At 42.3% G+C, this 16955-nt stretch overlaps 1 protein-coding gene across 1 annotated transcript; it reads left to right on the top strand.

The window, feature by feature from the left end:
• The first annotated feature begins 3126 nt into the window (after positions 1 to 3126).
• slc26a4 (solute carrier family 26 member 4) lies at positions 3127 to 15993 on the top strand. Its single transcript, XM_036517707.1, has 20 exons — positions 3127 to 3333; positions 4249 to 4388; positions 5145 to 5255; positions 5491 to 5672; positions 5959 to 6123; positions 6380 to 6532; positions 6853 to 6935; positions 7462 to 7609; positions 7858 to 7971; positions 8276 to 8353; positions 8441 to 8536; positions 8961 to 9067; positions 9782 to 9851; positions 9985 to 10077; positions 10154 to 10249; positions 10814 to 11026; positions 11454 to 11508; positions 12583 to 12728; positions 13817 to 13900; positions 14780 to 15993. The coding sequence occupies exons 1-20, from the start codon at positions 3200 to 3202 to the stop codon at positions 14801 to 14803; spliced, it is 2292 nt and encodes a 763-aa protein (XP_036373600.1). The 5' UTR covers positions 3127 to 3199; the 3' UTR covers positions 14804 to 15993.
• Positions 15994 to 16955: the final 962 nt, after the last annotated feature.

Here is a 16955-nt window from a genome sequence, read left to right as displayed (position 1 = left end):
ACATGGTGTTTCCTGCCCATTACCTCCTCTCTCTTAAATACAGTGTGATGCTAAATACTTAATCCTCTTATCACAGCATGCCTCCACACCCGGACGCAATCAACTTCATCTTTACAGCCTTTCCTTACACACACACACACACACACACACACACATGCACACACTCACACATACGTATGCGCACGCACACACTCACACACATACATGCACACACACACACATCCACGGACACATATGCACATGCACACGCACACACATACATACACGTGCACACACACACACACACACACACACACACACACATATCAATATGCAAAAACCCCATGTACACACACCTGCATACACAAATATGCAGACATGCATGTACTCACACATTTGGTTGTATTTTACAGAAGACTTTTACAGAAGACTGTCAACAGGAAGACAGATAAGAAGACAGATAAGCCAGCACAAATCAGTCTTTATATACCAGCCCAGTGTTTAGATCTGAACCTCTAAATGCAGAATGAAGAAAACTCGTGGGAGTTTTCTTATTTCGTGGGACGGGACTGGGAACCAGAACCAAGATGTTCCATGTCAATGACTGGGATACAACATACCCAGCAGTGCAAAAGAACCAGAAATTCTTTTCATAATGAACTATTATATTGAGTGATGGCATGACACATTCATTGTTTCTCATAATTAATCACTTCCAAACCTGTCCTCTTGAGTAAATGTTAACTATTGGGCCTCAGCATTTATCTCCCAGGTAATGGCAATGTTCAAGAGCCAGGTCATTAACAGAAGCATAATTATTGGACAGAAAAATGTTTAATGCACACTGGTGCTTTGCCTGAGGTGGCCTGGAATATAATGAATGTTATTTTGGTTTGACCTCTCATATTTGAGCTAGTGTTCTTATGTCATAGTATAACTGCGGTCTTGTGCCCTTCGGGCATCAAGAAGAATGCGTGTAGACAGAGCCCAGAGGCACAGAGTGGTGGACTGTCATTATACCAACACAAAAACGTCAATCACTTTCAAGAGGTAGACTGAATATGAGTGTGGTGAGCATACAGCACCAGGCACCGGCAACACATTGTCATTAACATTTGCGGGAGTGTGTGTTTATAATGGTGAAAGTTTTCTACTTTGGTGTGCAGTCTATATTTGAAATGTCAGGTTTCCTGTTTCTTGCCACCACACACACACACACACACACACACATACACACACCACCACCACCACAGCCCTGCTTTGCTCACGGCATATGTGGTCCTCCAACACACCTCCCACAACCCCTTGCAGCGTATAAATGTCCCAAAGAGGTGTGCCTCTCCACCTGTGACCACCCTGCCAAGGGGACACGGTGTGTGTGTGTGTGTGTGTGTCTGTAAGACGGGGAGGAAACTTCCACCCCCTCAGTTCCTCTCACTTACTCTGCGCCTGCGAGGAAGAGAGATCCTCTGCAACAAACTCCTCACCCATCATATTCACCTGCAATTCAGGTAAGTTTGGCTCCAAGCATTTTCATCTTTGCTGCAGGTAAGTCTGTCTCCATGTGTTTTCACCTGCACTTCAGGTAAGCATTGCTTTCCTCACCATTTTTTTCTGAAGTCATAGCAGGTCAATAGATATTGATTAGTTATTTAACTGGACGGAGTTCCTCTGAAAGAAAATTTGTGCTTCAGATGAAAAACACCTTTTAAAAATCACAGTGAAATTGTGAAAGAGAAAAACACCTTTTTTCAGCATGAAGCAATTAAACAGGCAATAAGAAGAGATTATGCTGGTTTGACGTTGCACCTTCTAAAAGCACTGTGCAGTGGTACCTCAAAACAATGGGTTCGATTGTGTCATCGCTCGCCGGCCCCGGTTCTGACCCAGTGCTTTCGGAACAAACATAATGAGGGAAAGAGCCTGAGGCAGAGATGTGCTGTCTTAGACACAAACCCCCTCATTCAATAAATTCTCTTATACCACAGCTCTTTTTTTCCTCTACATACAAACCCCTCATTCAATAAGGTTTACCAAACCACAGATGCAACTCATCTAATTGAAGCCTGAAACTTGACATAGGGACAAAATACAAAGAAAATGCTAGTATTTTGAAGAAACAAACTGTGGTAAAATTCTGTGATGGCAAAGAGCAACTAATGCTAAGCATTTTATTGTGTAATTCCTCACACTGTAACAATATCAAGGATGTTCTAGCTCTCTGGTTCCAGTGCTGGGTTTTCTATGAAGGCTTATGGTAGCAGACACTATATTGAATGAGGAACATTAATTTATGCGATGTGGCATCATGTGAATTAATGTTAATAAGCACCTATAAGCAATGCAAACATTCTGGTTAGTGTTTCTGAATGGCTCACTGATAATGTAATTTTTCTTCATATTATTTATGGTGATAGCTCTCATTGCTCTGCTACACAGATAGCAGGGCTGGTGGCACGCTATATGATACAAAAGTTTATGGGGAAAAGTTTAGTTGGGAAATGTGGCCCTCTGTATAGATTTGTACATTTTTGTGCCAGAACATGTTATGCATTACTGTACTAAGCTAATAGTATGTTTAATTATCTAATCAGCAATATCGCAATATGACTTAATACACGTTGCATAATGCAAGTAAATGTGTTAGGTTAATGCTATCACTGATTTTAATTTGCAGAAAAGACTGAGAAACCACCGTCATTTTCATTTTGTGAAAGACAGATATTAAAATATCAAATATAACTTAACATTAACATACCAACTTTATGATCAAAGTAACTCTCTCTTGATTGCTTTAAACATGGCCCTAGCTGTGGTTTGTTGTATGTAACGGATTGTTACCTTTGTCAGTGTCATGGCAGATGATATGTAGTGTCACTGCATTGTCATTCGCCTTGTGGCACAGCCACTTCCCTCTGAAAGGTCACAGAGGGGTCATCCCTCAGTATCCCTCAGAGACTTCATGTCCTCTCGGAATTCCGCCGGCCGGAATCACCGCTTGTCCGTTCCTGGACACACCCACATCCTGTCTCCTTCATGCCCTTCATTGACACTGGGACGAGGGGTAGGGGGGTGGGAGGGGAGAGGGGGGCAGGGTCTTCATCAGGGGGTAGATCCTCCCTAAAATCAGGTGTCCCTCCCTGCACACCCACAGGGAAAGACCCCTGGCAGTGCGGTCTATGAGTTATTTACAGCAGTCTGTGTCAGACGAAAGGCCAGGATGGACCCACATCTCCCTGAAAACATTTACTGTGTGTCCCGGCCCATCTACTCCAACCCCGCCTTCGAGGAGGACAACAAGCGACGAGCCCGAGACAGCAGAACTCTGAGAGAGAGGCTGAGTAGGTACTGCGGGTGAGTCAATACACCGCCTCTGTGCAGTGTTTTCACAACGCTTGTTTGGCTGCTGTGTAACATCCTGACATTTCTTATGAAACTACGAAAACACATAACATTCTCACAACTGCAGCTATAACATACTCACAATATTTCTTTTGAGACTCAGAGTGACGTGTTGCGAACTCCCTGCTGGCACAAAATGTTCTTGGAATATTGTTTTCATATTATGCAACATTTTAACCCGTACGATGACTGTGCGAGAGAAATAAGAATGAACTGAAAACTTCACACAGCTCCAGCAGGAAAAGGGTATTATTCTCCTGGATAGATGGGTGTCAGTCTTGCAAACAGATAAATTACATTAAAAAGAGATAACTTTCAAATAATTTTTATTTCACAAAAATATAAAATTTTCAGTGAAAATCTTCTATTTCTAAGCAATGTCAGTGATACTGTTCCATGTTTATATGAACAGTGAGGTGTTCTTATTTACCAGTACAATGAGGTGCAGGTGTTTGTTTGTAAAGTGAAGTATTTGTACAGTGAGGTTTATGTTTATTTACCTGTTTAGTGATGAAAGTGAGCATTTATCTGTGCAGTGAAGTGTGTGTGGTTTACCTGTGCAGTGTGAGTGAGTATTCACCTGTGCAGTGATATGTGTGTATTTATTTAAGCAGCGCAAGTGCGCTTATTTGTACTGATTTAGTTATACAGTGACGTGTCTGGGTGTTTGCGTGTATTTACCTGTACAGTATGTATGAGTGTGTGTGTGTGTTAACATGTACTGTGTGGTCTGTGTGTTTTTACTTAAACAGTGATGTCTGTGTATGTTTGTGTGTATTTTTGTATATTTACTTATACAGTCGGTGTGTGTGTTTCTGTGTGTGTTTACCTGGCCTGTGACATGAGTGTGTGTTCATGTACCTGCAGATGCTCCAGCAGGAAGGCTCTGCAGGTGTTGAAGGGCGTGATCCCTGTCCTGGACTGGCTCTCCAAATACCCAATCAGGGACAGTCTGCTCAGTGATGTCATCTCGGGAGTCAGCACCGGGCTGGTGTGCTGTCTGCAGGGTGAGTGGTATGCTGTTGTGCATTCCAGTCACAGCGCTCGCCTGAATTAGGCAATCTGATGAAATTTGCAGTGGCAGCATCAGCATTCATTGATGACCTCATCAATGTTACAGCATGTGCATGATCAGGGGTGATGACTATGTGGTCTGTGAGCAGCAGAGCTGGGGTCAATTCCATTTCAGTTCAGTCAATTAAGGGAATGAACTGAAATTTAATTAATGAATTGAAAACTGGCCCTCGTTTGCTATTTTTCAATGAACTGAATCTCAATTTCTAAATTGACTGAAATGACAAGGAATTGACCCCATCTCTGGTAAGCTCTAGCAAACCAACACCAGGGGGTGCTTGCTCACTCAAACTGGCATTATAATTGTACAACCTGGACGCTTGTGCCCAAAGTTTAGGATACTTGCATCATTAGCATAGAAGCTGAGTGGAAGACAAAAGACTTCACTGTTTGTATAAGAGTCGAGCACATACCCTCAGTTTACAACAAGAGCTTCAAATATCCTGGTTTATTCCCTTGGGCCTTGCTCCAATCAGAAATATACTGATTAGGGTCAGGTGATCTCTGCCTGCGGCACTGATTGGTATAGATGGTGTGATGGCATACTTAACCACAGCCAATGGGAGAAAATCCTCTTCCTCTCTGATGGTGTGAGGCAAATGAAAGATACAGAATTACATCCTGTGAGTCCTCTGACTATAATCTCAGAGGCTCTGACTCCATCCCTGTGCATGACTCTATCTCCACAGGCCTGGCCTATGCACTGCTGGTGTCAGTTCCTCCAGTGTATGGACTTTACTCCGCCTTCTTCCCCATCCTCACCTACTTCTTCCTGGGCACCTCAAGGCACATCTCTGTTGGTAAGTCAGTTACTGTTATTTTTCTATTCAAAAACTATGAATTGGCTAATTGAAGCAGGTTAATTTCACTCCTAGTGAATGTTGATGAGTATAATGAAGACACAGAGGCAGAGAGATTACTGTTCTGATGTTATGCCATAGTAATGCTGAAAGAATAATGATTTGCTGACAGCTGACCCCACCTCCAACACTCTGACCCCACCCTCCATGCTCTCCCTGCCTCCTTACCCTGTAGGTCCATTCCCCGTCACCTGCCTGATGATTGGCTCAGTGGTCTTGACCCTTACTCCTGATGACAGCTTCCTGCTTCCCCTGAATGGCAGCAGTGCAAATGAAACTGGTGTGGACTTGGAGGCCCAGGATGCTCAGAGGATCACAGTGGCCAGCACCATGACTGTGCTCATAGGACTGTTTCAGGTATAGCCCCCTCCACATGGGCAAATCAGTTTTATCAGCATATTGAAAAATAATTTCCTGAGTTCCCTTTTGCAGAACTTGAGACTTAAAGTAACCTTTTAGATTACATGGACAAGAACAGACAACAACCAAATATGTGGACTGCAAGACCAGAAGATGCAAAAAATAACGTTGCATTATAAATGTATGAGAAATGACCACTAGCCTTGCACTGTCTCTCTATGAAACCATAGGCATACTGAATGTGACCAGGTTCATATCTCCAGGTTGATGGGTACCGTTTCAGGTGGCGATGGGCCTGCTGCAGGTGGGGTTCCTGGTCCGATACCTCTCCGATCCACTGGTAGGAGGGTTCACCACCGCAGCTGCCTTCCACGTCCTCATCTCCCAGATCAGGATCATCCTCTCCGTACCAACCAACAACCACAATGGGTTCTTCTCCATTGCGTATGTAGGTGTCTGACGAAACTACAAAGCAATCATGATGAGATCTTCTATCAATGATGGGAACCTCTGGCAGTTGGCACTTTTTCAATTAGTCGACATTATGGCATCAGTTTGGAATTTGCTGATTGACTGCATTCTTCTGTTCTTTCCATGCACAATAATGTTTTACTTCTTCAGTCATTACCTGTGTGATGTTCTTCTGCTGCTGATGTGCTGGTCATTTCTTCTGCTACTCATTGATGTGGCATCACTCCGTGTAGGTACTCATCGATGTGTTTAACCACATTGACCAAACCAACATGGCTGACCTGGTGGCAGGGCTGTTGACCATCATTTTTGTCATGGCTGTGAAGGAGATCAACACCAGGTTCCAGCACAAGCTTCCAATGCCCATCCCCATTGAAGTGATAGTGGTGAGAAGCATGAAGGCTGAGGCGGAATATCTCCAGATATCTCCAGCTCTTGTGAAATTCTACCAACGCCAATAGTTTCATATCATGCCATAACTGACCTGTGAAAGATGGAATAGATATGAGATATTTCTGTTTCCTTTTATCTGACACCAACAAAACAGTAATTTTCCAGGGTCTGGTTTGTGGAGGATATTTAAATTCTACAGGACACAAGCTTACACCTCTTATCAGGGTGAATGAAGGTCAAGGTCAGGGTAGGTCATAGCCATTGAAATATGGGTGCCCTACCTGCCCCTTTCTTCACTCTCTCTTTCCCTCAGACCATGGTTGGAGCAGGTATTTCTTATGCAGTGGACCTGGACTGTCGCTATGGCGCCAGCATTGTCAAAAGCATCCCCAGGGGGTGAGAGCACTTCCTGTGACACTACTCCCAGTTTCCTGTCCTCAGTGAACACAAGGTTCCACAATGACAAGCTGTTATTATCATCATTAAGTGGGACTTATTATGCTAACTTTTTACAATTCCAAGACAAAATGGTATTTTAATCGTATTATCTTCTTTTGATCATGTGTGTGGTAGAATGGACTGATATGAACTGATTTTGATGGGAAATATCATCTAATGATTTTATTGCACTGACTGTGACTAGGACAGCTAACAGTTTAATTATACAAACATTTATATAATTGGAATTGGAAGTGTTTGAAACTTATGGGTACTTGCCAGTTTGCTTACATGGATATAGCTTAAGGATATAGCATATGGATTTAACACTTTAACAAAGTACCTCCGTGTGTGGAAAAAAAAATAAGACAAAACCGTGTCAGAAGTTCAGGCCTATTCCTGTTTGTGTGTTTTGGGTTCGCTCTGTGTGAGAGTGTGTGCCATCATCCAGGGGCCTCATTGACCATTTTTGTGCTTGGGCCAGGTTTTCCCCACCACAGATCCCTGATGCAGCTTTGTTCTGGAGGATGCTGGGCTCCAGTTTCTCCACAGCAGTGGTGGGGTATGCTGTAGCTGTTTCTGTGGCCAAAGTCTACGCTGCCAAATACGACTACACCATAGACGGCAATCAGGTGAGGGGGGAAAGGGGCTTCCAGCCAGAAATATAACAATATATGACAGAGAAATGGGAGTGTCCCACACTGTACCCTAGGTTCGTTTCAATTTGCTTGGTTTGTACGAAAGCGTCACTGGTTCATCATTTAGGACTTCGGCTCACAGAAACCCGAGAGAACACGGTTGTATCATCTGAAAAGTTCGATGTGTGAGAATTGTGGTGTGGTTTTTACGGGACTGATCCTGTCACCCCATTGTGCTTCAGGAGCTGGTGGCTTTCGGGGTCAGTAACGTCTTCACAGGCTGCTTCTCTGGCTTCGCGGCGAGCACCGCCCTGTCACGCACCGCTGTACAGGAGAGCACAGGGGGCAGGAGTCAGGTATGCTGCATCCTGATCAAATCACTGTCACAACCTCTTATGCCTGTAATGATAGGCAATATCACCCTACTGTCCATATGCAAACCTATGCCCTTGTCCTGGACACAGACCAATCCTAACAGGCATCAGGCACCACTGACCGTGCTTGGATATCATTGGAAGGGTCACATGCTGTGCAATGGTTATTATTCCTTTAGCCTGAGATCCAGCCTCTCATTTTACCTTTTATCCTCCAATTATGAGAGCAACACACAGCACTATGAAAGCCTCCGTCCTCCATGATCCCCGCCTGTGTTTGCGGCAGGTGGCTGGGGCGGTCTCGGCGGCGATGGTGATGATCGTGATAGCAGCCCTCGGTCACCTCCTGGAGCCCCTGCAGAAGGTGGGTGCGGGAACGCGCGCAGCGGAGCGTGTAAAGGGATCACGGCCGCGGCATTAAACTGACCCCGCGCTCTGATTGCCCCTGCAGTCGGTGCTGGCGGCCATCATCGTCGCTAACCTGAAAGGAATGTTCGCGCAGGTGGCGGCCGTTCTCGCTCTCTGGAGGCAGAGCAGAGCCGACTGTGTGAGTGACGTACGCACCAGCAAGACAAAGGAAACGCGAGTATTACTGAGCCAAATCCAGCCTCACTGAGCCAAAGCCTTTATAAAACTGAGAACCAGTGTGACAAAGCCAAAACTGACATGACATATTCGGTCTAGACATTTGTAATATTCTCTAATACAATTCACAGTGCTGTAGATTACAATTAATTGTGGCTGACTGTGGATGTGTGTAAGGGATTATATTGAAATGTATTGTTTTACAGTTGAACTGGACTGGGTACGGATACCGATAATTCAATGGAATTGAATGTGACCACACATGATGGATTAATTTAAAACACACTGTGTTGCAGTTGATCTTGGTTGTGTGTGGATGCTAGAACCTGATTTGAATTGAATGTGAACACGCTACATGGATTACTTTGTAATGCACTGTGTTCCAGCTGATCTGGATCGTTACCTGCCTGGCTTCCATTGTGCTGGGTTTGGACGTGGGCCTGCTTGTCGGCCTGCTATTTGAGATGGGAACAGTGGTGATCAGGACCCAGTAGTAAGTCACAGAAAAACTTCCTATTATGAACTGCAGTACTAAAGCTTGTTAGCAGTTCAGTTACAATAATTTACAAATGTAAATAGCTTAGGTGCGCACCTGAAAGTACAAAAGTATTGCTTTAAAAATAACTTTTTCAAAATAGTCTTGTTCATTTTTTTCATGTGCACAAGAGCAAGACAGATGTGTATCCAGTCTTATCAGTGTGTCGTGACTTTTGGCAACAGCTGTTTTTCTGAAATAGTGCAATGTAATCCAAAAGAAGAATGCGTGGTTACTAATACTCTCTTATGGCAGATTATGCAAGATAATGGATGTCATGTTGGAGGACTCCCTCGTCAGTTACTCAGTCATTCAATTACATAAAACTGCCTAAAAATGGATGTTTTTGGTTGTTTCCTTCTGTCCATATCAAAATTGTGCAATTCAGCATCTGAAATGTTTAAATACCAATGTGTTGTGACATTTTGGTGACTCAGAATAATAGTAATGTCAAGAAAATGTAATAATCTTAAGTCTGTTTAAATCAATATATTTCCTTTGTAGTTGTACCTATAATTAGAGTTATTCCTGTATCCTTTAAAAGGTGTTTATTGGTAAAAGGTATTGATACTGTACTTAGTGGTGGTGTTGATTGTGTATAATATTTTTAAGGTGATTTGATTAAAATGTATGTCTGATCCTCAGAAATCATCTCCTTACTCTTCCTTGTAGCCCAGCATGCTCTGCTCTGGGAAACATTCCTGGCACCGATATCTACAGGAATATGAAGGACTACAAGAACGTAAGATGTGTGTTCCCAGCTAAACTATAATTATAGCATTACCCTGAAAGCAGTCAGTATGTGAAGGAATGTCTTGACCAGTGAATAATGCAGTCATTGATAACAAACACATTCTTGGGCAATGGCTTTTCAGGTAGCTGAGGTGCCTGGCGTCAAGATTTTCAAATGCAGCTCGCCCATCTACTTTGCCAACATCGATTACTTCAAAGATCAGCTGAAAGCTGTGGTAAGTTGATTAGGGTTGCCTCTGTGATGTTTATTAAACGTGTGACATGCTTCTGTGACAGCTCCTGTTCCCACAGGTGGGGTTTGATCCCGTTCGAGTGTTCAGGAAGCGGAGCCAGGCACTCAGGAAGATCCACAAGCTCATTAAGAAAGGAAAACTGAGGGCAATAGAGGTATCGTAACCCTGTTACTCCACTAAGGGCACTTCTGTAAAAGCATCAGGGCTTAAGTCAGTGCCTGTGATTTCATTAAGAACACTTCTACAAAGGCATCAGCGCTTTAGTGAGAGCCTGTGGTCTCACTAAGAGCACTTGTGTAACAGCTATTGAGGCACAGTCAGTCTGTGGTTTCACTGAGGGCACTCTTGTAAATGAATTTTTTTCCCTCATGGTTGCATTTCCTACAGACCCATTAACTAAGGTGGGTGCTGCATATTAGTGGTGAGTCCCTTCCTTCAATGTAAAGTGCTTTGAGAACCTTGAGTGGTACTATATAAATGTAATCCATTATTATTATTGTCAACAGTAGTGGTAGTAGTAGTAGTGGTAGTAGTATTAGCATTTTTAGCAATATTTCTTTATGTTAATTAAATGGCAGAACTTTCAGGCAGGGGGGGTAAGGCCATGGCTAAAGAGGGTCCTCTTCTTTCTCTTGTTCCTTTGTCCTCCTTTTCTTCTAACCTTCTGATGTTTTCCTTTCATCCTGACCTTCCTCCTCTCCTCCTGCCTCTTTCTCAGAATGGGACCATAGCGACGGTCTCACAGGGCCTGGATAATCAGGGTTTTGAGGACGAGAGGACTTTGGGCCGGGCGGAGGCGGACGTCCAGGTGGACTGGGCCTCAGAACTGCCAGGGAAGCTGGCAGTGCCCAAGGTCCACATCCACAGCCTGGTTCTGGACTTCTCTGCCGTCTCCTTCCTGGATGTGGTGGCTGTCAAGTCCCTTAAGATGGTATTTATTATTATTGGATTTACAGTTATTACACAGCAATACACATGACAACACTCAAATTTACAGTGCAGTTACTCATTACTATAATTTAGTAATGTGTAGATGTGTGTAATGTGGAACTCTGCAAGTTTTTGTTATATGTAATGTAATCGTAGATTCAGTTTGTTTATTTGGCTGTACACAACAGATAATGCACAGTTAAACACAACAGATAATATAAAAGTTAATCAGGGATTCCTTCGTCCTTAAAACTGTGTTGCATCTTATACTTGCGTCAGCAGGTCTACATTGTTATGGGAAACATTACCCCTCAAAGGACTGGGTTTTATATTGGCACGCTTATTGGCACGCTGTCTGCCACATGTTCCGCATTGTTTTCAGTGTGGTTCAGTACAGAGTAACAAATAAGCTCTAATCTCCTCCGCAGGTCATTAAGGAATTCCTCAGGGTTGGGGTGAACGTCTACATCGCAGGCTGTGACGGTACAGTGGCACGCCCCAAAAATTGGTCAGCGGTTCCCACAACCACCAGTTCAGGGCTCACCTCACCACAGGCCATGGGTTTCTGCACAGCTGTGCAAACTCAACCCAAGTCAGCCAGCTGATAGATGCAGCACATTTAGCTCCTTCTGTCTATTGTCTGGTGTTTTGTAGGTCGTTGCATAGTTCAGGCTGATCTTATCTTAGTTATCAGATAACGCTGTGGGCCGTCATGGCCACATCACAAAGACAGAGCGTGCAATACGGCCACACTGACCCTGAGTCGCTCCGTGACCTACCTTTGTATGTTAGGCTTAGGAAACCCTGTTCAAGGAGTAGCCCAGAGACTTTCTGGTGTTTGTCTCCGCTGAGCTCTCAGTTATATGATTGAATTGACTGTTCTGCTGAATCAATGCAGGCGACTGTGTGCATGAGGCATCTCAACATTTCACCACTCAGACTAAATCACCTGTGCATTCATTTAGCATAACAACTGATCCAATAGTGTAATTAAGAGCTCAGATAGAGCAAGAGGCAGAAACATCTTTGACGCTCCTGTGCCAGGGTTGCCTACCCCATTTAATATTCCCAATTGCCCTACAACGAAATATATAACATGTAATAATATATAACATTATAACCTCACTTGGGCTGGAATGTAAACTAAGTACACTGACTTCCATACGGTTGTGGGAAAACGGCTCAAAAAACACTTTCCTACAATATTATAAGTATCTCTTTCACGTTTAAACTGAGAAAAAAATAATGTATTTCAGCATTACCTTACCTCAATTCTGCTCTAACTGTGTAGCTAGTTAGATTAGTTAGATCTTAGGGTATTGTTTACTGTCATGACTAAGTGGTCAACATATCTTGAAGATGGTCACCAGTGATGTAAAGTGAATTAGAACACCTTAGCTGAGGATATTAGCTTGCTGTATTTTCCTAGGCAGCTGAGCTAAGCATACATGTTGCTCCTTGTTCCGCATTCATGGACACATGAGAAGAAAAAACTCTGACGGACTGTAGGAGTGTTGCATCTTAATTCATGGCGTGCTGAGAGGAGTTGTGTTGCAGACGAGATCGTCAGGAGCCTGGAGGCCTTGGCCTTCTTTGATGAGGTGGTGACAAAGGACCTCCTCTTCCTCTCTGTCCATGACGCCGTCCTGTTCATCAGACTGGAGACATTTACCAGGAGTCTGCAGCACGACAATGACAACGGGGTAGGAAGAGCCAGCAGCATTGATGTGATGCAAGTTATTATTTTTCATTTAGCAGTAAAGTAAGATGTTTTTGAAATATTAGAAACACAGCTTTGATATCGACTTTTTGTGGACATGGGTTTTTCTTATTTGGATCACAGCTGATTGACAGGGCCCTTCATGGTCTTGTGTCACTTCAGTCTTATTTCTCTTTCATTTGACCCCATCACCCTAAGGCTCTCAAAAATATCAAACGCTTACAATTACCGACATACAAAATACTGTTCTTAGTTATTCCATGTGGTGGCGCCATTGCGTCGTATTAAAATCTGGTTTAAATAGCAAAGAATATTGCTATTTATGATTACACTGTACACTGATTACACTGTATTTATTTAGCAAAACCATATTTAAGATTTAGGCTATATCTTAATTATTATGTTTTCAAACTTGTAATTTAACTGCTAGTTAAACAGCTATTTTCTGCTAATTATCTTTTGTTGAAGCGCAGGTATAAGAATTATGTTTTATATTTAAAAAGTTATTGAATCCTTTGAGATTTAAGTTAAATTTGAACGTAGGTATCAATAGACATATTTAATGTAACTATAACATGCTAAAATATGTATTAATCTAAGGAAAAAACCATTACTGTATATCTGAAAAATTTACCAGATTTACCTTGAATCTGGGAAAAACCACATTCAAACACACTTTTTTTGTGCATAATATTTTACATCCCAAAATTGGAACTTTGAAATGGAATGGATCTGTGGAAGCGTGGCCAAAAGGAAATGGCTAAAGAATTGAAATCACTTATGATGACACAATATGTGTTCCTCAATTATTTATATATGCGTTTTTTTGCCAGTCAAAGCCCAATATTTTATTGGACAGTAGATACTGTAATGTAACTACATTATACATATACATACACACACTATACATACATCATCCTAACTATATTATGACCCATAACAATGAAGTTCTATGTAATCTTATCTTCCCTCCCCCATGTCCCCCAAGTCTTCACCACAGTGTAGACTGTGATTTTAGAGGTGAGTTCAGTGTTACAAATGACACTTCTCTTTTTATCCCTCTCGATGTAGATCACTGTGATGCAGGAGAGTAAGGAGCCACTGCCTTTCACAGAGGAAGAGGACCTGATTGAGGCCTATGACAATGAGCATGAGGTAGACACCTCCATGCTCCCCTCTTGATTTGCACCACCATTGCTCTTTTAGTTATCAGGCTGACAACATATTGCCATTGGGAACTCACCTGTTGCCTATTAGCATCACGGACACTATGTATGGAATCAGAGTGCATGCCAGACTGCAAAATTGTTCCATGGGTCAATATGTCTTGATTGGTTATAGGGAATTTGGGGAATATAAAAGTCATTTTTTTTAAAAATTGCACCTGGAGTCTTTAACATTTTGGTCCAGTGTTTACCATGATAACTTCAAACTTCAATAGTGTTACAGCAGGTGTTGCTGAACTATTTTGTGTTGACAAACAAATGTACACGTATGCTCTCTCTCTCTCAGACACACACACACACACACACACACACACGTCCCTGTGTATCCATAAATATTCCATTCTCGTTTCCCCTAGATCTGATTTTATATGTATATGTTGACCCCTTTCTCAATTTCTGAACTAGCAACAGATGTTCGTATGCAAAAATACCTTGACTTTGAGGATAAATATTTTTCGCAAGTGCAAGGCACTGTGAAAGGCTCACCTTTTGTTATTATGCAAATTTGCTTGTAGAGAAATTTGAGTTGGATTATGTTTCACTACTTGCTGTCCTGCTAAACATCATACTGGATTGATGATGTTGAACAAGGACACTCCATTTCCCTCACTGCATTCGGTACCTCCTTCTTGCCTCTTTCATACACTTTGTAGAGGAATTGATTAAGAGTCACAAGGTTGCATTTCTAAAGTAATGGAATGCACCATGTATGTTTATCAGTGGGCATGTTGACCTGTCCCACTTCCTGTCTGCTTCTCTGAACAAACCTGTTCTCTTAACGAACACACTTCCTCTATCTCATCCACAGGCCATGCGTGGGCTGTCCAGTTAAGAGCAAGCATTGTGCGGGGGTATTTCTCCCAACCCTGAGGCCCTGTTCCAGTTACATTCTCTCAGAATGGAGGACATGAGAATCCAGTGACCACAGGAGGCCGAGGTCTGACCCTGCTGTTTTTCACATAAGACAGAAAACCGAGTTTCCCAGAAATCCTGCTGTTTCCTCATTGTTTCTCCCAAAAGTGATCTTCAGTAGTGGCTTCAACCTCTGTTCATTTAGTACCCCCCACCTGGGCTTTGATCCAGGATCAGCTATCCCATCTATCATCCTGACCCTGCCTACCTGCCAGATGTGAGGTGCTCAAAGGTGGCATCGTGTTACCTGGGCCACAGGAAGTGGGAATGGGCTTAAAGGAAGTTGAATGACTTGATTTTCTGCTCAGTGAAGAAAATCATGAAGAGATACAGAGGACATGTTAAGACCTTTTGATTTTTAAAAAAAATTACAACATCAACAATGGACATTTATAACATCATCTAACATTTATGCTGAATGTTTTTCTTATGGCAAGAATCATGTCTGTTGGCTGCTGGATAGTCTTTGACAAGATACTGGCTATATCACTGGATTTTGTAAAGAAAGATTGCATGGACTTGCATATTATGAAAAGAAGCAATACACATTTATGAGGTATCTTACATACTACAGTAAACCCCTTCGCAGACTAATACCTTCCCGGCTTGAAAACTGTCCTAACCTATATAAAGCTAAGAGAGATATACGCCCTGGCCTAGCATGTATGTGGTGTGAAGTAAATGGTAGAAAAAAGAAAACAGACAAACAATATAAACCAAAAAAGGCACAAGGCTGACCCTTAACCCTTGGCAATGGAATTCACCCAGCCTCACTGACTCCTCTGCTTGTACTGGGCCAGCTCTGTCTGGGCCTCCACACAGCTGGGGTCATGTTATCCTTGCAGAGGGACTCCATGTTCAGTTTTAAGTTGTTTTTTTATTATCATTGAAATCTGGTGGCGCAGTGCAACCCTACTTGCGTGGGCCTTGGTTGTGAATGTGGTACAGTGGATGACTGACAATGGTGTTTCAGTCCTGAAAGACAAACAAACAGCAATATTACAAACACCAGGTGATGCACCCTTGAGACCCCTCTTATCCCTGCAAGCCGTATTGAGCTCAGCTTGTTACGAAGCAACGATCTTTACCAAAACCAACCATTCATCTTCTCATGTATATGTATATGTCATATGTCATATTTATAGTTCCACCTGGGAGGGGCCTGTCTCTGCTGCATGGTGATGTGCACAGCCAACGAAAATGTGTGAGTGTGTGACAGAGTGTGTATGAGACATGTAACCAACCCCAAAACTCTGTAATGTTTGGTTTGAATCCTATTCACAGCCAAGCCCAAATGGCATTTCAACGTGTTCTCTTTAAAAGCTACAGTATACTGTATGAGGGTAAGGTATACTTTTGCACTGAGGGTTTTCTTCATGTTAATGCACATGGTATAACTGCAGTCACTGCCTTTGTTTTAAGTGTTTAGTGGGTGGACTAAATGATACAGCTCCCAGCATAAGTGAAATTTACAGTCAAAGCTTTTGTTTAAGCACTGCTGTTGAAGAGTATTGAAGAGTAGAACAAAAGAGAAACTGAAAAGTAAAATTATGTCCACGCCTAAATTTAAATTTGTAAACTGATCAGACCTATACACTTTGCAACATTTAGTTTTTTTTTTAAGTCACTTGATTGACATGACTTGTAAGGCAAAAATAATTAAAACACAGAAGTTGTAAAGCAATGGCTGATAGTATTGTTTTTATTGGTTTGAAAACCTGACTGCTCTGGGTGAAACAAATGTGTAGGTGAAAAGCATGGTGTTATCTCATAATGGCAGATAAGAGGTTATGAGGTATTTAAAAATGAACCCAGGGGATGCATTTGATTAGACATAGCTGGCACACACTAAGAACAATGTTTATTGGTAATTCACAATCCTAAACTGAATTAGACACCAATTTACATTAACAGAATACAGAAAGCTACAAGTACATATTAGAAATGTAAAAACCTACAATTCATTTCATTACAGTTACATTTCATTTTGAAGTGAAAACGGAATCAGCCGTTGTACTTACAATACACATACATTAGCAGCATTTTGTCCTTTGCACAATTAGGACTTTCCC

This window comes from Megalops cyprinoides, chromosome 23 (genome assembly GCF_013368585.1).
Source record: "Megalops cyprinoides isolate fMegCyp1 chromosome 23, fMegCyp1.pri, whole genome shotgun sequence".
Lineage (NCBI taxonomy): Eukaryota > Metazoa > Chordata > Actinopteri > Elopiformes > Megalopidae > Megalops > Megalops cyprinoides.
Note: the sequence above shows the minus strand (reverse complement) of the source record. Positions and strands in the feature narration are given on the sequence as shown.

Bases quoted from the DNA above. Each gene is read 5' to 3' on its own strand.
- slc26a4 (XM_036517707.1), top strand. From the start codon at position 3,200: ATGGACCCACATCTCCCTGAAAACATTTACTGTGTGTCCCGGCCCATC. The intron at 7,972-8,275 runs GTATGCTGCATC...TGTTTGCGGCAG, and splicing joins GCACAGGGGGCAGGAGTCAG to GTGGCTGGGGCGGTCTCGGC. The intron at 9,068-9,781 runs GTAAGTCACAGA...TCTTCCTTGTAG, and splicing joins GTGGTGATCAGGACCCAGTA to CCCAGCATGCTCTGCTCTGG.